This window comes from Salvelinus alpinus, chromosome 7 (assembly GCF_045679555.1).
Source record: "Salvelinus alpinus chromosome 7, SLU_Salpinus.1, whole genome shotgun sequence".
NCBI lineage: Eukaryota > Metazoa > Chordata > Actinopteri > Salmoniformes > Salmonidae > Salvelinus > Salvelinus alpinus.
In genome coordinates this window covers 74391897-74419450 of record NC_092092.1, presented here as the reverse complement: position 1 = coordinate 74419450, position 27554 = coordinate 74391897, and the positions used below count along the sequence as shown (strand labels likewise).

General features: G+C 44.2%; 1 protein-coding gene across 3 annotated transcripts in view; it reads right to left on the bottom strand.

The window, feature by feature from the left end:
* Positions 1 to 301: 301 nt before the first annotated feature.
* Positions 302 to 27554, bottom strand: part of LOC139581653 (SH3 domain and tetratricopeptide repeat-containing protein 2-like) — a 51871-nt gene continuing 24618 nt past the window's right edge. For all 3 annotated transcript variants that reach the window (XM_071411640.1, XM_071411639.1, XM_071411638.1), the window contains 15 exons: positions 23295 to 23431; positions 21597 to 21647; positions 17928 to 18238; positions 17551 to 17745; positions 17049 to 17350; positions 16595 to 16826; positions 16102 to 16428; positions 15331 to 15551; positions 14573 to 14739; positions 12066 to 12243; positions 5667 to 5817; positions 4820 to 4942; positions 4037 to 4187; positions 3545 to 3741; positions 302 to 2199 (listed from right to left, as the gene is read on the bottom strand). In XM_071411640.1, the coding sequence (XP_071267741.1) occupies positions 1066 to 2199; positions 3545 to 3741; positions 4037 to 4187; positions 4820 to 4942; positions 5667 to 5817; positions 12066 to 12243; positions 14573 to 14739; positions 15331 to 15551; positions 16102 to 16428; positions 16595 to 16826; positions 17049 to 17350; positions 17551 to 17745; positions 17928 to 18238; positions 21597 to 21647; positions 23295 to 23431 (3877 nt within the window). In that variant the 3' untranslated portion in view covers positions 302 to 1065. The remainder of the gene's footprint in view (positions 2200 to 3544; positions 3742 to 4036; positions 4188 to 4819; positions 4943 to 5666; positions 5818 to 12065; positions 12244 to 14572; positions 14740 to 15330; positions 15552 to 16101; positions 16429 to 16594; positions 16827 to 17048; positions 17351 to 17550; positions 17746 to 17927; positions 18239 to 21596; positions 21648 to 23294; positions 23432 to 27554) is intronic.

The window sequence follows — 27554 nt, the reverse complement described above, 5'->3', positions numbered from 1 at the left end:
CCACCGTGGATTGTTTGTGGACTTATCAGAGGAGCACTATCCAGCAGGTGTGCCCAATCAGTATTTGGAATGTTCCATACATTTTGGGGGGGGATATTTTCCTAATATCTTTATTCATTGAATATTTCTGTGATATTATTGCCTGATATGTTGAAGTGTATGATGTATTGGCCAGTGATATACAAACTATTTAGAAATATTGAATAGATTCAATTATCTGTTTGTTATTTTGAGTTTGTACTGTATGTTAGTGTTCGTTGCCGAATCCTCACAACTGAATAATACAAAACAAACACTAAGCTCAAGTCATACATAACTTTAATTCAGTTATAAAAACGAGATATTTACAAAAGCTTGATAAACCTCTGTAATATACAGAGTATGTAAACTACAGAAAAGTTACACATTCATAATTACATACAGACATAATATTAATGTAAAAAAAAAAAAACTGTGTCATTGCTACAGTAGACCATAATAAGGATGGCCGACATCTTTGTCTGTGTGATGTCTGTAGGACTGATACTATCTTCATGGAGAGTATCTGTGAGGGTGTGAACAGATCTATCATCATCCTGCTCAGTCTGTGGCTGAACAGCATCTGTCTGCCTTTCTAACGTTACTGTTTGCACGATCAACATCAACAACATGTCCGTGTCTGCAGGGCTGTCTGTGTGGGTTACCTCGGTGTCTGTGTCTGTGTGACTGCTGTCTGTAGGGCTGTCTGTGTGGGTTACCTCTGTGTCTGTCTTTGAGAGGAGTCTATGTCTGTATCTGTGTCTGTGTGACTGCTGTCTGCAGGGCTGACTTTGTGGGTTACCTCTGTGTCTGTCTTTGAGAGGAGTCTATGTCTGTATCTGTGTCTGTGTGACTGCTGTCTGTAGGGCTGTCTTTGTGGGTTACCTCTGTGTCTGTCTTTGAGAGGAGTCTATGTCTGTATCTGTGTCTGTGTGACTGCTGTCTGTAGGGCTGTCTTTGTGGGTTACTCCTGTGTCTGTCTTTGAGAGGAGTCTATGTCTGTATCTGTGTCTGTGTGACTGCTGTCTGCAGGGCTGTCTTTGTGGGTTACCTCTGTGTCTGTCTTTGAGAGGAGTCTATGTGTGCATCTGTGTCTGTGTGACTGCTGTCTGTAGGGCTGTCTTTGTAGGGTGTGTCTGTATCTGTGTCTGTGGCCGTTGAGTCGCTATGTTTGATGCATGTTTCTGTTGACATAGTCTCAGTGTTGTTAGGGTCACACGGTATTCTGTCTATACTGTCAGTGTCCTCTGTTATTGTAGTGTCTACAAATGCACTGCTTGTTGTTGTATAGTCATTCTGTGTGTTTTCAACGTCTGCTTGATAAGGACTTGTGTCTGTACTGTCAGTGTCTTGGTCTGTGTGAGTAGCCTCTGGGAGGAGCTTGTCTGGATTTGAGTTACTGGTGTCTGTGTCTCCTTTAAACACATCAGAATCGGCTTCATGGCTATCTGCATTGGTGTGACTACTATCCTTACAGTTAGCATCTTTGGAATTTGCTTCTGCATCGATAGAGTCACCACATCCAGTCTCAGTCTCTGTTTCTTTCTTTTCGGTAACTGGATGCTGTTTCTCTGTGGTGTCTGGGTGTCCTATCTCTGTCTCTCCCCTCTCCATGTCTCCAAGTCCTGTGTGTTGTCCCTCTGTGTCTCCCCTCTCCATGTCTCCAAGTCCTGTGTGTTGTCCCTCTGTGTCTCTCCCCTCCATGTCTTGTAGTCCAGCAGGCTCCAACCTCAGGCTCTGTGCACTGTCCATGTCAATAGCCTCTTTGGGGATAGTATCTGTATGCTCACTGCATCCAGTCTCTGGCTCGGTCTCCTCCATGTCTGTGTTTCTCATCTCCAGGTCTGTATCACATGTTACTCCTCCTCTCTCTTCTGTCTCTTCTCCTCTCCCCTCCGTCTCTTCTCTTGTCTCTGTCTCTCCTCTGCCATCCATCTCTCCTCTCCACTCCTCTGTCTCTCCTTCCCTCCACTCCTCTGTCTCTCCTTCCAGCCCAGAGAGTTCCCTCCTCAGGCTCTGTGCCCTGTCCCTGTAAGCCTGGCAGAGCAGTGGGTCTGGCATGTGGTTGGCATGGATCTCTGCCAGCTTCATGTAGACCACATACAGCGCCTGCGGGTTTCCACGGTCCTCCAGGGCAGCAGCTAGTGCCAGCTGGAAGTAGCCCACCGAGTCATAGGCATCCTGGGGAGAAGGAGGGCGGGGGAGATGGAGGAGAGGAGGGAGGGGGGGGTGGAGATATGGGGGGAGAGGAGGAGGACAGAGGTGTTGGGAATAATTGGCCTTTTAGGTAATGTATTCATTAATAGCATAAAAGGGTTTGTTACTATCTATCAGTGGTGTAAAGTACTTCAGTAAAAATACTTTGAAGTCCTACTTAAGTAGTTTTTTGGAGTATCTGTACTTTACTTTTTATATTTTTGACAACTTTTACTTTTACTTCACTACATTCCTAAAGAAAATCTGTACTTTTTACCCCATACATTTTCCCTGACACCCAAAAGTACTCGTTATATTTTGAATGCTTAGCAGGACAGGAAAAAGGTATAATTCAAGCACTTATCAAGAGAACATCCCTGCTTTGTCACGCCCTGATCTGTTTCACCTGTCCTTGTGATTGTCTCCACCCCCTCCAGGTGTCGCTTATTTTCCCCAGTGTATTTATCCCTGTGTTTCCTGTCTCTCTGTACCAGTGTATTTATCCCTGTGTTTCCTGTCTCTCTGTACCAGTGTATTTATCCCTGTGTTTACTGTCTCTCTGTGCCAGTGTATTTATCCCTGTGTTTCCTGTCTCTCTGTGCCAGTTCGTCTTGTATGTTTCTAAGTCAACCAGCGGTTTTCCCGTTCTCCTGCTTTTTGCATTCTCCTTATTCTAGTCCTCCCGGTATTGACCCTTGCCTGTTTCTGGACTTTGTACCGGCCTGCCTGACCATTCTGCCTGCCTTGACCACGAGCCTGTCTGCCACTCTGTACCTCCTGGACTCTGATCTGGTTTTGACCTTTTTGCCTGTCCACAACCATTCTCTTGCCTACCCCTTTGGATTATTAAACATTGTAAGACTCCAACCATCTGCCTCCTGTGTCTGCATTTGGGTCTCGCCTTGTGCCTTGATATGTTTATCCCTACTGACTCTGATTTGGAGGACTCACTAAACATAAATGCTTAATTTGTAAATGATGTCTGAGTGTTGGAGTGTGCCCCTCCTGACTATCTGTTAATAAAAAAAGCAAGAACATCATTAGTATTTTACTCAAGTAGTATTTTACTGGGTGACTTTCACTTTTACTTGAGTCCTTTTCTGTTAAGGTATCTTTACTTTTACTCAAGACTGACAATTAGGTACTTTTTCCACCACTGCTCTCTCTCTCTCCTGCTCTCTCTCTCTCTCTCTCTCTCTCTCTCTCTCTCTCTCTCTCTCTCTCTCACATGCTGTAGTGCTATTAAACTGGAAAGCCTATACAGATAAGGAACTACCTGATAGTAAAGACAATCAGCAGTACCTCTGCCCTCCAGAGCCTTTACCTTTACCTTTAGTTTGTGCAGCGTCAGGTCCCCCAGCCTGCAGTAGAGCTTGGTGTAGTATCTGGCCTCCAGGGGGTGCTGCAGTACAGCAGGGCTGAGAGACAGAGACTTGAGGTAGTAGTTCTCGGTCATCTCATACTGCTCCAGACTGTAGTACACTGTAGCCAGACGGTGGTATGCTGTGCGCTCATTCACACACACACCTGGAGGACAATAACGTAGCAGGATGGTTATCTACATGAATGGAATGAACAGATTCAAACCAAGATTGGTAGTCCTGGTTATAGGAAGCAGACCAGTAGCTGGAAGCCAAAGGGTTGCTGCTTCAAATCCCGGTCCAGGTGACAAAAGTGCCTCTCCCTCCATCCATTCATCCCTCCCTCCCTCCCTCCCTCCCTCCCTCCCTCCCTCCCTCCCTCCCTCCCTCCCTCCCTCCCTCCCTCCCTCCCTCCCTCCCTCCCTCCCTCCCTCCCTCCCTCCCTCCCAACACACCATTACCTGTTTTGGTACTGATCTGTACAGCCAGAATGGCGTACTGTAGAGCCTCTTCATGCTCTTCCTGGGTCATCAGTAGTTCAGTCAGTTTACTCAGCAGTCTGAACTCTGAGTGGACGTCATGGATGCTCCGAGCAAACGGGAGACTGCCGTCCTAAAACAAGAGCAGAGAACCACTGGTGTTATAATCTGTTGCTTTTAACAGGCTCAGGCCAGGGTATAAAGACAAGCCTGTTATAATGTGTTGCTTTTAACAGGCTCAGGCCAGGGTATAAAGACAAGTCTGTTATAATGTGTTGCTTTTAACAGGCTCAGGCCAGGGTATAAAGACAAGCCTGTTATAATGTGCTGCTTTTAACAGGCTCAGGCCAGGGTATAAAGACAAGCCTGTTATAATGTGCTGCTTTTAACAGGCTCAGGCCACGGTATAAAGACAAGCCTGTTATAATGTGTTGCTTTTAACAGGCTCAGGCCACGGTATAAAGACAAGCCTGTTGTAATGTGTTGCTTTTAACAGGCTCAGGCCACGGTATAAAGACAAGCCTGTTATAATCTGTTGCTTTAAATAAATAAATGTGTGTAAAATGGCACACTAGTCCAATTAAAATCTTAAGTGTCACTCATTTTCCAATTGAATTGAAACAATACAGCAAGTAACTTTGAAATACATGTTACCAATAAGTCATAACAATCTGTAATCTCATGGAGGAGATGGACCCTCCAAAACCTAATTTCCTCCTCTGGTGATCAATACAGTTCAATTCAATAACATCCCCTCATCCACACCCTGTAGAAGGGCAGTGATGCCAGTCTGTTCCTGTGGCCTTTGAAGAAGATATCTCCTGCCTCCTCGTAGATACTCATGGCGAAGCGAGGGTCATTCATCCTCAGGGCTGTCTTCACCGCTGCCTGCAAGTCAATCAGAATCAATCCATAATCAATACATCACCATATTGATCTCGTATGGTATTTACATTTTGGAAAATGCCAAAGTACCAGTACTATAACATCTGGACATATAATTCATTAAACCTTGTTGTTTGGCATTTGGATCATGCAACGCTGGATGTTGTAAACAAGGTTTATAGAGAGACAGAGATTGTGACATCATATAATAATGAGATTGTGACATCATATGATAATGATATTGTGACATCATATGATAATGATATTGTGACATCATATGATAATGAGATTGTGACATCATATGATAATGAGATTGTGACATCATATGATAAAACGTTCTATGAAGATGCTGTGATCCAGCGTGATTGTAGGTCAGGTATGGGGAGAAGATGGTTATCACTGTGGTTGTTGACTGATAAGAGTCCATCGTGTTCATGCTCATGCAGACACACATAGAGACACTCATTTACGTCCCTCTTTCTCTCCTCTTCTATCTTTCACTCTCCTCTTCCCTCTTTCTCTTCTCTTCTATCTTTCACTCTCCTCTTTGCCGTCTCTACTTCTTATCCTCCGTCCCTCCCCCTCTCTCATTGTGGTACATGTCAACCAGTTAATCTTTGTGGATGAGGTAATAGATCTCTCTCTGTCCCTTTCTCTCTTCCCCCTTTCTCTCTTCCCCCTTTCTCTCTTCGCCCTTTCTCTCTTCCCCCTTTCTCTCTGGACTCACCTGTAGGTACATGTCAGTCAGTTCGTCTTCATGGATGAGGTAGTAGATGCGTCCCACCTGAAGCCACGTCTCTGACTCTTCCTCTCTCTTCCCCAGGTCGATGGAGATACGCAGACTCTGCTTACTGTAGTCCAGAGACTTCCTTGATGATCTGTTTGAATTGAATAACTTTATTAATCCTCAGACACTGCTTAATGTAGTCCAGTGACTTCCTAGAATACCTGAGAATAGCAAAACAGTAAATCACTCCGAATAAGTTATTTTGCAGTGTTGTTAGATAGAGAGAGGGAGATAGAGACACAGAGTGAAAGACAGAGACAGAGATCAAAATTGAGACAGAGATGTAAACCTACTTCACAGTATTGAGGGACAGACAGATATATAAACATACTTCTCAGTATTGAGGGAGAGGTAGAGACAGACAGATATATAAACCTACTTCTCAGTATTGAGGGAGAGGTAGAGACAGACAGATATATAAACATACTTCTCAGTATTGAGGGAGAGGTAGAGACAGACAGATATATAAACATACTTCTCAGTATTGAGGGAGAGGTAGAGACAGACAGATATATAAACATACTTCTCAGTATTGAGGGAGAGGTAGAGACAGACAGATATATAAACCTACTTCTCAGTATTGAGGGAGAGGTAGAGACAGACAGATATATAAACATACTTCTCAGTATTGAGGGAGAGGTAGAGACAGACAGATATATAAACATACTTCTCAGTATTGAGGGAGAGGTAGAGACAGACAGATATATAAACCTACTTCTCAGTATTGAGGGAGAGGTAGAGACAGACAGATATATAAACATACTTCTCAGTATTGAGGGAGAGGTAGAGACAGACAGATATATAAACCTACTTCTCAGTATTGAGGGAGAGGTAGGGACAGACAGATATATAAACCTACTTCTCAGTATTGAGGGAGAGGTAGAGACAGACAGAGATATAAACATACTTCTCAGTATTGAGGGAGAGGTAGAGACAGACAGAGATATAAACATACTTCTCAGTATTGAGGGAGAGGTAGAGACAGACAGATATATAAACCTACTTCTCGGTATTGAGGGAGAGGTAGAGACAGACAGATATATAAACATACTTCTCGGTATTGAGGGAGAGGTAGAGACAGACAGATATATAAACCTACTTCTCAGTATTGAGGGAGAGGTAGAGACAGACAGATATATAAACCTACTTCTCGGTATTGAGGGAGAGGTAGAGACAGACAGATATATAAACATACTTCTCAGTATTGAGGGAGAGGTAGAGACAGACAGATATATATATAAACCTACTTCTCAGTATTGAGGGAGAGGTAGAGACAGACAGATATATAAACATACTTCTCAGTATTGAGGGAGAGGTAGAGACAGACAGATATATATATAAACATACTTCTCAGTATTGAGGGAGAGGTAGGGACAGACAGATATATAAACCTACTTCTCAGTATTGAGGGAGAGGTAGAGACAGACAGATATATATATAAACATACTTCTCAGTATTGAGGGAGAGGTAGGGACAGACAGATATATAAACCTACTTCTCGGTATTGAGGGAGAGGTAGAGACAGACAGATATATAAACATACTTCTCAGTATTGAGGGAGAGGTAGAGACAGACAGATATATATATAAACCTACTTCTCAGTATTGAGGGAGAGGTAGAGACAGACAGATATATAAACATACTTCTCAGTATTGAGGGAGAGGTAGAGACAGACAGAGATATAAACCTACTTCTCAGTATTGAGGGAGAGGTAGAGACAGACAGATATATAAACATACTTCTCAGTATTGAGGGAGAGGTAGAGACAGACAGATATATAAACATACTTCTCAGTATTGAGGGAGAGGTAGAGACAGACAGAGATATAAACCTACTTCTCAGTATTGAGGGAGAGGTAGAGACAGACAGATATATAAACCTACTTCTCAGTATTGAGGGAGAGGTAGAGACACACAGATATATAAACATACTTCTCAGTATTGAGGGAGAGGTAGAGACAGACAGATATATAAACATACGTCTCAGTATTGAGGGAGAGGTAGAGACAGACAGATATATAAACCTACTTCTCAGTATTGAGGGAGAGGTAGAGACAGACAGATATATATATAAACATACTTCTCAGTATTGAGGGAGAGGTAGGGACAGACAGATATATAAACCTACTTCTCGGTATTGAGGGAGAGGTAGAGACAGACAGATATATAAACATACTTCTCGGTATTGAGGGAGAGGTAGAGACAGACAGATATATAAACATACTTCTCGGTATTGAGGGAGAGGTAGAGTCAGACAGATATATAAACCTACTTCTCAGTATTGAGGGAGAGGTAGAGACAGACAGATATATAAACCTACTTCTCAGTATTGAGGGAGAGGTAGAGACAGACAGATATATAAACATACTTCTCAGTATTGAGGGAGAGGTAGAGACAGACAGATATATATATAAACCTACTTCTCAGTATTGAGGGAGAGGTAGAGACAGACAGATATATAAACCTACTTCTCGGTATTGAGGGAGAGGTAGAGTCAGACAGATATATAAACCTACTTCTCGGTATTGAAGGAGAGGTAGAGACAGACAGATATATATATAAACCTACTTCTCAGTATTGAGGGAGAGGTAGAGACAGACAGATATATAAACCTACTTCTCAGTATTGAGGGAGAGGTAGAGTCAGACAGATATATAAACCTACTTCTCGGTATTGAGGGAGAGGTAGAGACAGACAGATATATAAACATACTTCTCAGTATTGAGGGAGAGGTAGAGACAGACAGATATATAAACCTACTTCTCGGTATTGAGGGAGAGGTAGAGTCAGACAGATATATAAACCTACTTCTCGGTATTGAGGGAGAGGTAGAGACAGACAGATATATATATAAACCTACTTCTCAGTATTGAGGGAGAGGTAGAGACAGACAGAGATATAAACATACTTCTCAGTATTGAGGGAGAGGTAGAGACAGACAGAGATATAAACCTACTTCTCAGTATTGAGGGAGAGGTAGAGACAGACAGATATATAAACCTACTTCTCAGTATTGAGGGAGAGGTAGAGACAGACAGATATATAAACCTACTTCTCAGTATTGAGGGAGAGGTAGAGACAGACAGATATATAAACATACTTCTCAGTATTGAGGGAGAGGTAGAGACAGACAGATATATATATAAACCTACTTCTCAGTATTGAGGGAGAGGTAGAGAAAGACAGATATATAAACCTACTTCTCAGTATTGAGGGAGAGGTAGAGACAGACAGAGATATAAACCTACTTCTCAGTATTGAGGGAGAGGTAGAGACAGACAGATATATAAACCTACTTCTCAGTATTGAGGGAGAGGTAGAGACAGACAGATATATAAACATACTTCTCAGTATTGAGGGAGAGGTAGAGACAGACAGATATATAAACATACGTCTCAGTATTGAGGGAGAGGTAGAGACAGACAGATATATAAACCTACTTCTCAGTATTGAGGGAGAGGTAGAGACAGACAGATATATATATAAACATACTTCTCAGTATTGAGGGAGAGGTAGGGACAGACAGATATATAAACCTACTTCTCGGTATTGAGGGAGAGGTAGAGACAGACAGATATATAAACATACTTCTCGGTATTGAGGGAGAGGTAGAGACAGACAGATATATAAACATACTTCTCGGTATTGAGGGAGAGGTAGAGTCAGACAGATATATAAACCTACTTCTCAGTATTGAGGGAGAGGTAGAGACAGACAGATATATAAACATACTTCTCAGTATTGAGGGAGAGGTAGAGACAGACAGATATATATATAAACCTACTTCTCAGTATTGAGGGAGAGGTAGAGACAGACAGATATATATATAAACCTACTTCTCGGTATTGAGGGAGAGGTAGAGTCAGACAGATATATAAACCTACTTCTCGGTATTGAGGGAGAGGTAGAGACAGACAGATATATATATAAACCTACTTCTCAGTATTGAGGGAGAGGTAGAGACAGACAGATATATAAACCTACTTCTCAGTATTGAGGGAGAGGTAGAGTCAGACAGATATATAAACCTACTTCTCGGTATTGAGGGAGAGGTAGAGACAGACAGATATATAAACATACTTCTCAGTATTGAGGGAGAGGTAGAGACAGACAGATATATAAACCTACTTCTCGGTATTGAGGGAGAGGTAGAGTCAGACAGATATATAAACCTACTTCTCGGTATTGAGGGAGAGGTAGAGACAGACAGATATATATATAAACCTACTTCTCAGTATTGAGGGAGAGGTAGAGACAGACAGAGATATAAACATACTTCTCAGTATTGAGGGAGAGGTAGAGACAGACAGAGATATAAACCTACTTCTCAGTATTGAGGGAGAGGTAGAGACAGACAGATATATAAACCTACTTCTCAGTATTGAGGGAGAGGTAGAGACAGACAGATATATAAACATACTTCTCAGTATTGAGGGAGAGGTAGAGACAGACAGATATATAAACATACTTCTCAGTATTGAGGGAGAGGTAGAGACAGACAGATATATAAACCTACTTCTCAGTATTGAGGGAGAGGTAGAGACAGACAGATATATAAACATACTTCTCAGTATTGGGGGAGAGGTAGAGACAGACAGATATATAAACATACTTCTCAGTATTGAGGGAGAGGTAGAGACAGACAGATATATAAACCTACTTCTCAGTATTGAGGGAGAGGTAGAGACAGACAGATATATAAACATACTTCTCAGTATTGGGGGAGAGGTAGAGACAGACAGATATATAAACCTACTTCTCAGTATTGAGGGAGAGGTAGAGACAGACAGATATATAAACATACTTCTCAGTATTGGGGGAGAGGTAGAGACAGACAGATATATAAACATACTTCTCAGTATTGAGGGAGAGGTAGAGACAGACAGATATATAAACCTACTTCTCAGTATTGAGGGAGAGGTAGAGACAGACAGATATATAAACCTACTTCTCAGTATTGAGGGAGAGGTAGAGACAGACAGATATATAAACATACTTCTCAGTATTGAGGGAGAGGTAGAGACAGACAGATATATAAACCTACTTCTCAGTATTGAGGGAGAGGTAGAGACAGATATATATATAAACATACTTCTCAGTATTGAGGGAGAGGTAGAGTCAGACAGATATATAAACCTACTTCTCAGTATTGAGGGAGAGGTAGAGACAGACAGAGATATAAACATACTTCTCAGTATTGAGGGAGAGGTAGAGACAGACAGATATATAAACATACTTCTCGGTATTGAGGGAGAGGTAGAGACAGACAGAGATATAAACCTACTTCTCAGTATTGAGGGAGAGGTAGAGACAGACAGATATATAAACATACTTCTCAGTATTGAGGGAGAGGTAGAGACAGACAGATATATAAACCTACTTCTCAGTATTGAGGGAGAGGTAGAGACAGACAGATATATAAACATACTTCTCAGTATTGAGGGAGAGGTAGAGACAGACAGATATATAAACCTACTTCTCAGTATTGAGGGAGAGGTAGAGACAGACAGATATATAAACATACTTCTCAGTATTGAGGGAGAGGTAGAGACAGACAGATATATAAACATACTTCTCAGTATTGAGGGAGAGGTAGAGACAGACAGATATATAAACATACTTCTCAGTATTGAGGGAGAGGTAGAGACAGACAGATATATAAACCTACTTCTCAGTATTGAGGGAGAGGTAGAGACAGACAGATATATAAACCTACTTCTCAGTATTGAGGGTGAGGTAGAGACAGACAGATATATAAACCTACTTCTCAGTATTGAGGGAGAGGTAGAGACAGACAGAGATATAAACATACTTCTCAGTATTGAGGGAGAGGTAGAGACAGACAGATATATAAACATACTTCTCAGTATTGAGGGAGAGGTAGAGACAGACAGATATATAAACATACTTCTCAGTATTGAGGGAGAGGTAGAGACAGACAGATATATAAACCTACTTCTCAGTATTGAGGGAGAGGTAGAGACAGACAGATATATATATAAACCTACTTCTCAGTATTGAGGAAGAGGTAGAGACAGACAGATATATAAACATACTTCTCAGTATTGAGGGAGAGGTAGAGACAGACAGATATATAAACATACTTCTCAGTATTGAGGGAGAGGTAGAGGTAGAGAAAGACAGATATATAAACATACTTCTCAGTATTGAGGGAGAGGTAGAGATAGACAGATATATAAACATACTTCTCAGTATTGAGGGACAGACAGATATATAAACCTACTTCTCGGTATTGAGGGAGAGGTAGAGACAGACAGATATATAAACATACTTCTCAGTATTGAGGGAGAGGTAGAGACAGACAGATATATAAACCTACTTCTCAGTATTGAGGGAGAGGTAGAGGCTGCTGAGGATCTCTAGATATTCTCCCTCTAGTCTCTTGTCCTTCAGGTCCCTGGACACAGACACACAGTGCTCATAGTAGAGGATACTCTGTCCATACAGCAGCACGTCAGCATAGTGACGACTCAGGACTTTAGCCACCACCATCTGACCTAGAGAGAGAGAGAGAGGACAGAGGACTGATCGTGGCTACTTTTGATTTACATGCAAGAATCGTCATTGGTTGTTGTCTTTCTAGTTTAGTTGAACTAGCGTTAATGTTAGGTTTTGGATTAGGGTTCGTTTTGACAGTATTATTAAATGTGGAGGTTCCTGGTGTGGAGGTTCCTGGTGTGGAGGGTTAAGGTATTTCACGGTGGAGGTTCCTGGCGTGGAGGGTTAGGGTTAAGGTAACTCACTGTGGGGGTTCCTAGCGTGGAGGGTTAGGGTTAAGGTAACTCACTGTGGAGGTTCCTGGTGTGGAGGGTTAGGGTTAAGGTAACTCACTGTGGAGGTTCCTGGCCTGGAGGGTTAGGGTTAAGGTAACTCACTGTGGAGGTTCCTGGCGTGGAGGGTTAGGGTTAGGGTTAAGGTAACTCACTGTGGAGGTTCCTAGCGTGGAGGGTTAGGGTTAAGGTAACTCACTGTGGAGGTTCCTGGCGTGGAGGGTTAGGGTTAAGGTAACTCACTGTGGAGGTTCCTTGCGTGGAGGGTTAGGGTTAAGGTAACTCACTGTGGAGGTTCCTGGCGTGGAGGGTTAGGGTTAAGGTAACTCACTGTGGAGGTTCCTGGTGTGGAGGGTTAGGGTTAACCTGTTATGGCTGCAGGGGGCGTATTGAAAAACTGGAAAAAGGTGCCCATTTTCAAACGGCCTCTTACTCAATTTTTGCTCGTACAATATGCATATTATTATTACTATTGGATAGAAAACAGTCTCTAGTTTCTAAAACCGTTTGAATTATTTAGGACTGTAGAAATTTAGGACTGTAGAAACACGTCATACACCTTCCCCTGGGTGTCATGCGGAAGTGAGAGCAGAAATGACTTGATTATCTCGTTCTGGGATTGAATACAACCTCTTGGAGTGAGAGTTGCGCACATTATTTTTTTTCTTGGGCGCGAAATTGGACCTGGAATCGCCTCCTGGAAAACCCTCGTTATAGGTGAATATGATCTCTGGCTTCGATTTTATTTGATATTTGTCACAATATCATCCTAAAGTATGTTTTTTCAATATAGTTTAATTATATTATTGAAATTTATTCTGGACTTTAGACGTGATGCATCGCAATAATTTTTTCAAGAAGGAGAGGTTAGCACCGCACGGCCAGTGTGCTTGCTAATTCAAGAGGGAAATAGTTCGTTCTGGATCCAAATAAAGACGGTTCTGAACAAAGGACCCCTTGGAGAACATTCTGATGGAAGATCAACAAAGATAAGGACCCAATTTGGGATACTATTTCATATATCTGTCGAACTGTGCTATCGCTACCGTTTGACTAGAATCAATGCTGCTGTGTGTTAGCTATTGTAGTAAGCTAATATAACGATATATTGTGTTTTCGCTGTAAAACACTTCAAAAATCGGAAATATTGGCTGTATTCACAAGATCTTTGTCTTTCATTAGCTATCCACCATATATTTTTCTGAAATGTTTTATGATGTGTAATTAGTAGGTGACGTTGGTGTCTGTATTTTCTCTGGCTACTCCCGTGCGATTTCTGACTGTAGCTATGATGGTAGCAGTAATGTAAAACTGATTTATAGCTAAAATATGCAAATTTTTTGAACAAAACATAGATTTATTGTGTAACATGTTATAGGACTGTCATCTGAGGTAGTTTTTTCTAGGTTATTTAGGTTGGTTCTAGGTTAGTTAGGTTGGCTTGTGCATGCTACTTGCATCCTACTTGTGCTGTGAAAAATGTCTGTCCTCTTTTTTATTTGGTGGTGAGCTAACATAAATATATGTGGTGTTTTCTCTGTAAAACATTTAAAAAATCGGACATGTTGGCTGGATTCACAAGATGTTTATCTTTCAAATGCTGTATTGGACTTGTTAATGTGTGAAAGTTAAATATAAAAAAAAAAAATGATTTTGAATTTCGCGCCCTGCACTTGAGCTGGATGTTGTCATAGGTGTACCGGTGTCGGGCTGCAGCCATAACAGGTTTAAGGTAACTCACTGTGGAGGTTCCTGGCGTGGAGGGTTAGGGTTAAGGTAACTCACTGTGGAGGTTCCTGGCGTGGAGGGTTAGGGTTAGGGTTAAGGTAACTCACTGTGGAGGTTCCTGGCGTGGAGGGTTAGGGTTAAGGTAACTCACTGTGGAGGTTCCTGGCTTGGAGGGTTTAGGGTTAAGGTCACTCACTGTGGAGGTTCCTGGTGTGGAGTGTTAGGGTTAAGGTAACTCACTGTGGAGGTTCCTGGCGTGGAGGGTTAGGGTTAAGGTCACTCACTGTGGAGGTTCCTGGTGTGGAGTGTTAGGGTTAAGGTAACTCACTGTGGAGGTTCCTGGCCTGGAGGGATATGAGGAGGCCCATCTCATAACACAGCCTGAGGTCCTGGCTCCTCCCCCTGTCCTTGTAGCTGCGCCCCAGCCATAGGAAGGTCTGGACGTGCTCCTCGTCAACGGGACTCTCCCAGATCTCCAGGAACAACCACAGAGACCTGAGGGACATACAGTTCCACTCACTCAATGGTCTACAACCATGTAGAGATACAGACCAGTCCCACTTAGCAGGTTACAACCATGTAGAGATACAGACCAGTCCCACTTAGCAGGTTACAACCATGTAGAGATACAGACCAGTCCCACTTAGCAGGTTACAACCATGTAGAGATACAGACCAGTCCCACTTAGCAGGTTACAACCATGTAGAGATACAGACCAGTCCCACTTAGCAGGTTACAACCATGTAGAGATACAGACCAGTCCCACTTAGCAGGTTACAACCATGTAGAGATACAGACCAGTCCCACTTAGCAGGTTACAACCATGTAGAGATACAGACCAGTCCCACTTAGCAGGTTACAACCATGTAGAGATACAGACCAGTCCCACTTAGCAGGTTACAACCACAGACCAGTGTCTGTAGAGATACAGACACTAACATTCTAACATGACCTGTAAAGGATTAATAATATTACAAACGTAACACTCACGGATGTAAGCATCCACCTACTGTTCACACACACACACACACACACATTACTGACCCACTGCCCAATCCGCCCCACACACCCTCCCTTCTTGCTGACCTGAATAGGAATCGTTCTGCCAGTGTGGGTGCCCCCACGTCCAGTGCCAGGCAGCCCAGGTTGGCGAGGGCCAGGGCCTGGTTCCTCTGGTTGCCACTCTCCCTGGAGATGGTGAGGGCGTGGTGGAGGTGGCTGCCGGCCTCGGGGATGCGACCCTGCCGCCGCAGACACAGAGCCAGCAGGTTGTGGACCACTCCCCTCTGGGTCGGGCTATCTGTTCCCTGAAAGAAAAGAGAGGAGATAGAGGTATGATCGATTCATTGATTACAAGATCTTTACAAGTCCTGTTAATTAAAAACTACTGTAACACAAGCAGGTGGCAAGGCAGGTCAATGTTGACTATGGTAATGATACTCACAATAGTTTAGAGATATCTGTAATGTAGTTAGTTACCTGTAGAGACGGTAGTTACCTGTAGAGACTGCAGTTACCTGTAGAGACTGCAGTTACTTGTAGAGACTGCAGTTACCTGTAGAGACTGCAGTTACCTGCAGAGACTGCAGTTACCTGTAGACTGCAGTTACCTGTAGAGACTGTAGTTACCTGTATAGACTGCAGTTACCTGTAGAGACTGTAGTTACCTGTAGAGACTGCAGTTACCTGTAGAGACTGTAGTTACCTGTAGAGACTGTAGTTACCTGTAGAGACTGTAGTTACCTGTAGAGACTGTAGTTACCTGTAGAGACTGCAGTTACCTGTAGAGACTGCAGTTACCTGTAGAGACAGTAGTTACCTGTAGAGACTGCAGTTACCTGTAGAGACAGTAGTTACCTGTAGAGACTGCAGTAGTGGCTGCAGGGTGTTCTGTGCCCTCTCAGGCTGTCCCGTCAGGACTAACAACCATCCCAGCAGTACTGAAGCCTCGAACCCCTCCTCCTCGTTGATACCTGCCCCGGTCTGTACAGCCTGCTGGGCACAGGGCAGGGCCTTCACCAAGGCGCCGTGTTGCTGGTACACACAGGCCAAGCCCAGACACAGGTCTCTCTGGGTCTTAAGGTCCTCACCGCGCTCCGCAATGGCCAGAGCCTGCTGAAGATACACCACGATCTGGGCGGGGAGAAGAGACGTCCCCTCTTTCCATCGCGGATTCAGACGCACCTATGGAAAAGTACATGTAAAACATTTAAAGAATGATATGTTATTTAGAATTTTTTGGTTTGTGTGTCGGATATTTCTAGTGTGTCTGTTGTATACTTTGTATCAATATGTCATTTGTTTTTGGAATATTAGAATGTGATGGCCTAACAAACAAACCATAACCTACCGAGTTCATGCTGAACAGTTCTATCCTGTGGAATGCGTCCTGTAGTGAGTGGTCCTGTCCAGAGTCCAGGCTGAGTGATGCCAGGGCCAGGTAGGGCATGTATTTACGGTGGTAGAGCCGGGACAGGAGCCAGTTGAGGTCCAGGGGGGCGATGGGGCGTCCCTCCTCAGCAGACAGGGTAACGGTGAGGAACTGGAGACGCTCCACGAAGGGCAGGGCGTCATCTATCTTTCTGTATTAATAATCGTAAAAATAATAACAATATATTTGATTTATAACAAACTTTTCACAGATATATTGAAACAAAGGACATAGAGTGTGTCCAATATGGCACCCTATTCACTGTATAGTGCACTATTTTTGACCAGAGCACTATGGGACCTGGTCAAAAGAATTGCACTATATAGGCTATAGGATTCCATTTGGGAGCTTTGACAACACAGACAACACCAACCTAAGGAGGAGGAAGAGGCTGGCAGTGAGGTAGCAGGCCCGTGCCTCCAGGTGTTTGTCCCCTTCCACCACAGACCTCCGCAGCACCAGCTTCAGCAGCTCAAACTCATCCAGGGAGGTGAAGGTGTGGCTGGGGAGGCAGAGGAGCAGAGCACTGGCCTTCTCCAGGGTTGGGGGCAGCTTGTCGGCCATCTTCTGTTTGAGGTAGATGGCTGTGAGGTTGGTGTACAGGGCGATGAGGAGAGGGAGGTCAGAGAAACCGTCAACAGAGACGCCAAGGGCTTCCTCGTAATACACACGGGCCTGGGAGAGAGGGGTGGGAGATTAAAATGTAAGTTAATTTAAGAGCACACTCATAATACATGTGCTCTTAAATTAACTGTGCTTTTATGTGCTCTTAAATTAACATATTATGCATGTGTGTTTGTGTGTGTATAAATGTGTGTGTGCATGTGCTGTGTCCATATGTGTACAGACTCCAGTGTTCCTCCCTTCTGCACTACCTGGGAGTACTTGAGCTTCTTGGCGCAGAGCCTCCCCAGTAGGAAGCATGCCCGTCGGTGTGCCCAGGCCATGCACGTTCTCTTGGCCCCCTCCCTGACAATCTCCAGGTGGCCCAGTAACTCATCCTCACTCTGTCCTGAGAACGTCAGCCACAGGAAGGAGTGGTTTAGGTCATAGAGGGGCAGGAAGTCCTCCTGGAGGAGAGGAGAGGAGAAGAAGAGAGGAGAGGAGAAGAGGAGAGGAGGATGGAAAAGGAAGACTATAGACTACTTTATTGCCAATCAACAGTGAATGAACAAACAAACACAACTATACAAACCAGACGCAAACCCCTACATCTCTTAAATTTCAAAACAGTGGTCTTTTGACCTCTCACCTGGAAGTGATGCATGTTGAGCAGAGTCAGGGTTGGGTCACAGACCTCTGACTCCACCCCCTCCCAGCTCCCCTCCTCCAGGAAAAGGGCCGGGTCTTCCTGGAACTCATTCATCTCTCTGAAGGTGTCGTCCAAACTGAAGGACAGCAACTCCCCGTCACCGCCACGCCCCAAAGCATTCTGGGAGGCGTAGAAGGAGGGGCGGGGCGAGGAGTGAGAGAGGGAGGGGCGGGGGGAGGAGTGGTAGGGGGGTGTAGCGTCACTCTTCTCTGAGATGATGGACTGCCGGGCGCTGGTGGGGGGCTTATGCTCTGAGAGAGAAAGATATGAACACTGAATGTAAATGTTTAGGTACACTCTATATGAAACTCCATGTACTGTACATTAGACATGTAGCTATGAAACTTCCTTGACTGTCCTAGCAGTCAAGGAAGTTTGTACTTGCAGTTCATCTTGGTGCTGCAATAGGTGCCTATTCAACAAAATAATGAAATATTATCTCCCTTGTCATGGGTGCAACATTGGTTTTATATGGTTTTTTATTTTATCCAGTCGGATAAACACTTCAAACAGTCTGGTCTACCACTCGGAGGAGTCTACATGGTGTACCGCTCGGAGGAGTCTACATGGTCTACCGCTCGGAGGAGTCTACATGGTCTACCGCTCGGAGGAGTCTACATGGTCTACCGCTCGGAGGAGTCTACATGGTCTACCGCTCGGAGGAGTCTACATGGTCTACCGCTCGGAGGAGTCTACATGGTGTACCGCTCGGAGGAGTCTACATGGTCTACCGCTCGGAGGAGTCTACATGGTCTACCGCTCGGAGGAGTCTACATGGTCTACCGCTCGGAGGAGTCTACATGGTCTACCGCTCGGAGAAGTCTACATGGTGTACCGCTCGGAGGAGTCTACATGGTCTACCGCTCGGAGGAGTCTACATGGTGTACCGCTCGGAGGAGTCTACATGGTCTACCGCTCGGAGGAGTCTACATGGTCTACCGCTCGGAGGAGTCTACATGGTCTACCGCTCGGAGGAGTCTACATGGTCTACCGCTCGGAGAAGTCTACATGGTCTACCGCTCGGAGAAGTCTACATGGTGTACCGCTCGGAGGAGTCTACATGGTGTACCGCTCGGAGGAGTCTACATGGTCTACCGCTCGGAGGAGTCTACATGGTCTACCGCTCGGAGAAGTCTACATGGTCTACCGCTCGGAGAAGTCTACATGGTCTACCGCTCGGAGGAGTCTACATGGTCTACCGCTCGGAGAAGTCTACATGGTCTACCGCTCGGAGAAGTCTACATGGTGTACCGCTCGGAGAAGTCTACATGGTCTACCGCTCGGAGGAGTCTACATGGTCTACCGCTCGGAGAAGTCTACATGGTCTACCGCTCGGAGGAGTCTACATGGTCTACCGCTCGGAGAAGTCTACATGGTCTACCGCTCGGAGAAGTCTACATGGTCTCCTGCTCGGAGAAGTCTACATGGTCTACCGCTCGGAGAAGTCTACATGGTGTACCGCTCGGAGGAGTCTACATGGTCTACCGCTCGGAGAAGTCTACATGGTGTACCGCTCGGAGGAGTCTACATGGTCTACCGCTCGGAGAAGTCTACATGGTGTACCGCTCGGAGGAGTCTACATGGTCTACCGCTCGGAGGAGTCTACATGGTCTACCGCTCGGAGGAGTCTACATGGTGTACCGCTCGGAGGAGTCTACATGGTCTACCGCTCGGAGAAGTCTACATGGTGTACCGCTCGGAGGAGTCTACATGGTCTACCGCTCGGAGGAGTCTACATGGTCTACCGCTCGGAGGAGTCTACATGGTCTACCGCTCGGAGAAGTCTACATGGTGTACCGCTCGGAGGAGTCTACATGGTCTACCGCTCGGAGGAGTCTACATGGTCTACCGCTCGGAGGAGTCTACATGGTGTACCGCTCGGAGGAGTCTACATGGTCTACCACTCGGAGGAGTCTACATGGTCTACCGCTCGGAGGAGTCTACATGGTCTACCGCTCGGAGAAGTCTACATGGTGTACCGCTCGGAGGAGTCTACATGGTCTACCGCTCGGAGGAGTCTACATGGTCTACCGCTCGGAGGAGTCTACATGGTCTACCGCTCGGAGAAGTCTACATGGTCTACCGCTCGGAGGAGTCTACATGGTCTACCGCTCGGAGAAGTCTACATGGTCTACCGCTCGGAGGAGTCTACATGGTCTACCGCTCGGAGGAGTCTACATGGTCTACCGCTCGGAGGAGTCTACATGGTGTACCGCTCGGAGGAGTCTACATGGTCTACCGCTCGGAGGAGTCTACATGGTCTACCGCTCGGAGAAGTCTACATGGTGTACCGCTCGGAGGAGTCTACATGGTCTACCGCTCGGAGGAGTCTACATGGTGTACCGCTCGGAGGAGTCTACATGGTCTACCGCTCGGAGAAGTCTACATGGTGTACCGCTCGGAGGAGTCTACATGGTCTACCGCTCGGAGGAGTCTACATGGTCTACCGCTCGGAGGAGTCTACATGGTCTACCGCTCGGAGAAGTCTACATGGTGTACCGCTCGGAGGAGTCTACATGGTCTACCGCTCGGAGGAGTCTACATGGTCTACCGCTCGGAGGAGTCTACATGGTGTACCGCTCGGAGGAGTCTACATGGTCTACCACTCGGAGGAGTCTACATGGTCTACCGCTCGGAGGAGTCTACATGGTCTACCGCTCGGAGAAGTCTACATGGTGTACCGCTCGGAGGAGTCTACATGGTCTACCGCTCGGAGGAGTCTACATGGTCTACCGCTCGGAGGAGTCTACATGGTCTACCGCTCGGAGAAGTCTACATGGTCTACCGCTCGGAGGAGTCTACATGGTCTACCGCTCGGAGAAGTCTACATGGTCTACCGCTCGGAGGAGTCTACATGGTCTACCGCTCGGAGGAGTCTACATGGTCTACCGCTCGGAGGAGTCTACATGGTGTACCGCTCGGAGGAGTCTACATGGTCTACCGCTCGGAGGAGTCTACATGGTCTACCGCTCGGAGAAGTCTACATGGTGTACCGCTCGGAGGAGTCTACATGGTCTACCGCTCGGAGGAGTCTACATGGTCTACCGCTCGGAGGAGTCTACATGGTCTACCGCTCGGAGGAGTCTACATGGTCTACCGCTCGGAGGAGTCTACATGGTCTACCACTCGGAGGAGTCTACATGGTGTACCGCTCGGAGGAGTCTACATGGTCTACCGCTCGGAGAAGTCTACATGGTCCTAAAGTACACTGTTGCCTCATTTTGTATCACATTCCAACGACAAAAATGCAATTTCAGAATGGGCATCCCCAGTGCAAGTTACGCCCCTGTCCCGTGTAAAATGAAATGTAAGCAAAGACTGAACCGTTGTTAGTTTCCTTCTCTCCTCCTAGACAGGGAAGAAAACTAAAGAGTTTGACTATATTTGTAGTTCCCCTCTTAGTGTTCTGGCCTACTTATTCTGTTGTTTCCAAAACATCTACAGCTGTCAGGCAGAAAATGTTCTTGGCTTTGACTGAGACAGAAGGATATATTGACCTCTAAAACAATCTTCTACCATTCAGCTGGGGTTGTATTAACAAGCTGATCAACAACGTATTAACTTTGATAAATATCTTATTACCTTGTTAATAGATAATGTATTACTGACCTTGTTTTGGTTGGTTTCTGATGTACGTAAAGTCAGACTGATCCAGTCTATCTGTGGGAAGAAATATATATTGATCTGGTGTTTCACATACAGTGGTTCTTCCTTTAATAGTTGCTTCGTAATGCAGCACAGCTTGCGGGCTCACGCAGAATTCTATGGCACATTATTTAACTGTCAGTATTTAACTGTCAGCCATTGTTGCCATTTATGCTAGTTAATGCTAGTTTGACCACCAGGGGGCATCTTTGAGAAACTAAGTTATTGAAATGAAATGGGGCTGTCGGACTAAGGGTCCTGTGTACTGCAGCTGTTTTAGCGTAACTTACCTACTGGCAAAGCATACAGTACAGGTCTTTAAACAGAGTCGAGCACTTTAGTTACAAAACAAAATAACAAAGGGAGCCTTGAATAATTAAACAATGAATAAACCGCAACATGTCGGCTAAAGCGATTTAATTCAGGAATGCATTTGACTGTTTTTAATATTAGAACAGACTATATGGGATCGTTTTTTAGAAACGTAGCTAAATTCATTTGATTAATATTATGGTGTTTCTATTCCAAGAAAACGAAAGTAACTCAGTACAGTGGTTCCCTACCTACAATAGTCTGACAGTACTCAGTATAACACAGTGGTTCCCTACCTACAGTAGTCTGACAGTACTCAGTATAACACAGTGGTTCCCTACCTACAATAGTCTGACAGTACTCAGTATAACACAGTGGTTCCCTACCTACAATAGTCTGACAGTACTCAGTATAACACAGTGGTTCCCTACCTACAGTAGTCTGACAGTACTCAGTATAACACAGTGGTTCCCTACCTACAGTAGTCTGACAGTACTCAGTATAACACAGTGGTTCCCTACCTACCATAGTCTGACAGTACTCAGTATAACACAGTGGTTCCCTACCTACAGTAGTCTGACAGTACTCAGTATAACACAGTGGTTCCCTACCTACAGTAGTCTGACAGTACTCAGTATAACACAGTGGTTCCCTACCTACAGTAGTCTGACAGTACTCAGTATAACACAGTGGTTCCCTACCTACAGTAGTCTGACAGTACTCAGTATAACACAGTGGTTCCCTACCTACAGTAGTCTGACAGTACTCAGTATAACACAGTGGTTCCCTACCTACAGTAGTCTGACAGTACTCAGTATAACACAGTGGTTCCCTACCTACAATAGTCTGACAGTACTCAGTATAACACAGTGGTTCCCTACCTACAGTAGTCTGACAGTACTCAGTATAACACAGTGGTTCCCTACTTACAATAGTCTGACAGTACTCAGTATAATACAGTGGTTCCCTACCTACAGTAGTCTGACAGTACTCAGTATAACACAGTGGTTCCCTACCTACAGTAGTCTGACAGTACTCAGTATAACACAGTAGTTCCCTACCTACCATAGTCTGACAGTACTCAGTATAACACAGTGGTTCCCTACCTACAGTAGTCTGACAGTACTCAGTATAACACAGTGGTTCCCTACCTACCATAGTCTGACAGTACTCAGTATAACACAGTGGTTCCCTACCTACAGTAATCTGACAGTACTCAGTATAACACAGTGGTTCCCTACCTACCATAGTCTGACAGTACTCAGTATAACACAGTGGTTCCCTACCTACAGTAGTCTGACAGCACTCAGCAATTCCCTATACTGTATAGACTGAGGGATCCTCTCCTACCTAGTCTGTAGACAGTACTGATGTCAGAGGAGAAGAGTCTCTCTAGGAGGCTGCTGTCTCTGGGTTCACTACTGCAGGGGTTAATCTGGGCCATTGACGCACGTTCCTCCTCACTCAGAAACACCAGTTGTCCGTCTCTGAGAAGGAGGGAGAGAGAGTGAGAGTAAGAGGGCAGAGAGAGGGAGGGGGAGAGAGACAAAGAAAGCATTATGACCCACATGACTGCTCTCAACCACCCCTCCATCCCTCCACCCATCCATCCCTCCACCATCCATCCCTCCACCCTTCCATCCCTCCATCCAACCCTCCATACCTCCATCCTTCCATCCCCCCACCCCTCCATCTCTCTACACCTCCCTCCCTTCACCCCTACACCCCTCTGCAACCATAAATCATTCCAACCCTGCCCTCTTCATCTCTCTACTCCTCCATCCTGCAATCACTCCATCCCTTCATCTGAAGCCTCTACTATTGACAACAGATAAACAGATAGACCAGGTAAATGTGAACAGAATGAGAAAACATGACACATTGTCCACTGTCCTAACTGTTCCTAGAAGACTGAGAACAGTTTAGAGGTAAATAAATATATGTTTTGAAAGAAAATAGATATTTTGAAAATTAGATTGTGCACAAATAATTTGTGAACACATAATTGTGTATAAAAATAGTATTTGTGTTAAAAATAACTGTTCACAACAAAAAGATTATAAGTTCATAATATTATTCATAGAGGTTTGGTATTGTAATACTGTTATGTATAGCCCTCACAGAGGTTTGGTATTGTAATGCTGTTATGTATAGCCCTCACAGAGGTTTGGTATTGTAATGCTGTTATGTATTGCCCTCACAGAGGTTTGGTATTGTAATGCTGTTATGTATAGCCCTCACAGAGGTTTGGTATTGTAATGCTGTTGTGTATAGCCCTCACAGAGGTTTGGTATTGTAATGCTGTTATGTATTGCCCTCACAGAGGTTTGGTATTGTAATGCTGTTATGTTTAGCCCTCACAGAGGTTTGGTATTGTAATGCTGTTATGTATAGCCCTCACAGTGGTTTGGTATTGTAATGCTGTTATGTATAGCCCTCACAGAGGTTTGGTATTGTAATGCTGTTATGTATAGCCCTCACAGAGGTTTGGTATTGTTATGCTGGTATGTATAGCCCTCACAGAGGTTTGGTATTGTAATGCTGTTGTGTATAGCCCTCACAGTGGTTTGGTATTGTAATGCTGTTATGTATAGCCCTCACAGAGGTTTGGTATTGTAATGCTGTTATGTATAGCCCTCACAGAGGTTTGGTATTGTAATGCTGTTATGTATAGCCCTCACAGAGGTTTGGTATTGTTATGCTGGTATGTATAGCCCTCACAGAGGTTTGGTATTGTAATGCTGTTATGTATAGCCCTCACAGAGGTTTGGTATTGTACTGCTGTTATGTATAGCCCTCACAGAGGTTTGGTATTGTAATGCTGTTGTGTATAGCCCTCACAGTGGTTTGGTATTGTAATGCTGTTATGTATAACCCTCACAGAGGTTTGGTATTGTAATGCTGTTATGTATAGCCCTCACAGAGGTTTGGTATTGTAATGCTGTTGTGTATAGCCCTCACAGTGGTTTGGTATTGTAATGCTGTTATGTATAGCCCTCACAGAGGTTTGGTATTGTAATACTGTAATGTATAGCCCTCACAGAGGTTTAGTATTGTAATGCTGTTATGTATAGCCCTCACAGAGGTTTGGTATTGTAATGCTGTTATGTATAGCCCTCACAGAGGTTTGGTATTGTAATGCTGTTATGTATGGCCCTCACAGAGGTTTGGTATTGTAATGCTGTTGTGTATAGCCCTCACGGAGGTTTGGTATTGTAATGCTGTTATGTATAGCCCTCACAGTGTTTTGGTATTGTAATGCTGTTATGTTTAGCCCTCACAGTGGTTTGGTATTGTAATGCTGTTATGTATAGCCCTCACAGAGGTTTGGTATTGTAATGCTGTTATGTTTAGCCCTCACAGTGGTTTGGTATTGTAATGCTGGTATGTTTAGCCCTCACAGAGGTTTGGTATTGTAATGCTGTTATGCATATCCCCCACAGTGGTTTGGTATTGTAATGCTGCTATGTATAGCCCTCACAGTGGTTTGGTATTGTAATGCTGTTATGTATAGCCCTCACAGAGATTTGGTATTGTAATGCTGTTGTGTATAGCCCTCACAGTGGTTTGGTATTGTACTGCTGTTATGTATAGCCCTCACAGAGGTTTGGTATTGTAATGCTGTTGTGTATAGCCCTCACAGTGGTTTGGTATTGTAATGCTGTTATGTATAACCCTCACAGAGGTTTGGTATTGTAATGCTGTTATGTATAGCCCTCACAGAGGTTTGGTATTGTAATGCTGTTGTGTATAGCCCTCACAGTGGTTTGGTATTGTAATGCTGTTATGTATAGCCCTCACAGAGGTTTGGTATTGTAATACTGTAATGTATAGCCCTCACAGAGGTTTAGTATTGTAATGCTGTTATGTATAGCCCTCACAGAGGTTTGGTATTGTAATGCTGTTATGTATAGCCCTCACAGAGGTTTGGTATTGTAATGCTGTTATGTATGGCCCTCACAGAGGTTTGGTATTGTAATGCTGTTGTGTATAGCCCTCACGGAGGTTTGGTATTGTAATGCTGTTATGTATAGCCCTCACAGTGTTTTGGTATTGTAATGCTGTTATGTTTAGCCCTCACAGTGGTTTGGTATTGTAATGCTGTTATGTATAGCCCTCACAGAGGTTTGGTATTGTAATGCTGTTATGTTTAGCCCTCACAGTGGTTTGGTATTGTAATGCTGGTATGTTTAGCCCTCACAGAGGTTTGGTATTGTAATGCTGTTATGCATATCCCCCACAGTGGTTTGGTATTGTAATGCTGCTATGTATAGCCCTCACAGTGGTTTGGTATTGTAATGCTGTTATGTATAGCCCTCACAGAGATTTGGTATTGTAATGCTGTTGTGTATAGCCCTCACAGTGGTTTGGTATTGTAATGCTGTTATGTATAGCCCTCACAGAGGTTTGGTATTGTAATACTGTAATGTATAGCCCTCACAGAGGTTTAGTATTGTAATGCTGTTATGTATAGCCCTCACAGAGGTTTGGTATTGTAATGCTGTTATGTATAGCCCTCACAGAGGTTTGGTATTGTAATGCTGTTATGTATAGCCCTCACAGAGGTTTGGTATTGTAATACTGTAATGTATAGCCCTCACAGAGGTTTAGTATTGTAATGCTGTTATGTATAGCCCTCACAGAGGTTTGGTATTGTAATGCTGTTATGTATAGCCCTCACAGAGGTTTGGTATTGTAATGCTGTTGTGTATAGCCCTCACAGAGGTTTGGTATTGTAATGCTGTAAATGTATAGCCCTCACAGTGTTTTGGTATTGTAATGCTGTTATGTTTAGCCCTCACAGTGGTTTGGTATTGTAATGCTCGTATGTATAGCCCTCACAGAGGTTTGGTATTGTAATGCTGTTATGTATAGGCCTCACAGAGGTTTGGTATTGTAATGCTGTTATGTTTAGCCCTCACAGTGGTTTGGTATTGTAATGCTGTTATGTATAGCCCTCACAGAGGTTTGGTATTGTAATGCTGTTATGTTTAGCCCTCACAGTGGTTTGGTATTGTAATGCTGGTATGTATAGCCCTCACAGAGGTTTGGTATTGTAATGCTGTTATGCATAGCCCTCACAGAGGTTTGGTATTGTAATGCTGTTATGTAAAGCCCTCACAGAGGTTTGGTATTGTAATGCTGTTATGTATTGCCCTCACAGTGGTTTGGTATTGTAATGCTGTTATGTTTAGCCCTCACAGAGGTTTGGTATTGTAATACTTTAATGTATAGCCCTCACAGAGGATTAGTATTGTAATACTGTAATGTATAGCCCTCACAGTGGTTTGGTATTGTAATGCTGTTATGTATTGCCCTCACAGTGGTTTGGTATTGTAATGCTGTTATGTATAGCCCTTACAGAGGTTTGGTATTGTAATGCTGTTATGTATAGCCCTCACAGAGGTTTGGTAATGTAATACTGTAATGTATAGCCCTCACAGAGGTTTGGTATTGTAATGCTGTTATGTATAGCCCTCACAGAGGTTTGGTATTGTAATGCTGTTATGTATAGTCCTCACAGAGGTTTGGTATTGTAATGCTGTTATGTATAGCCCTCACAGAGGTTTGGTATTGTAATGCTGTTATGTATAGCCCTCACAGAGGTTT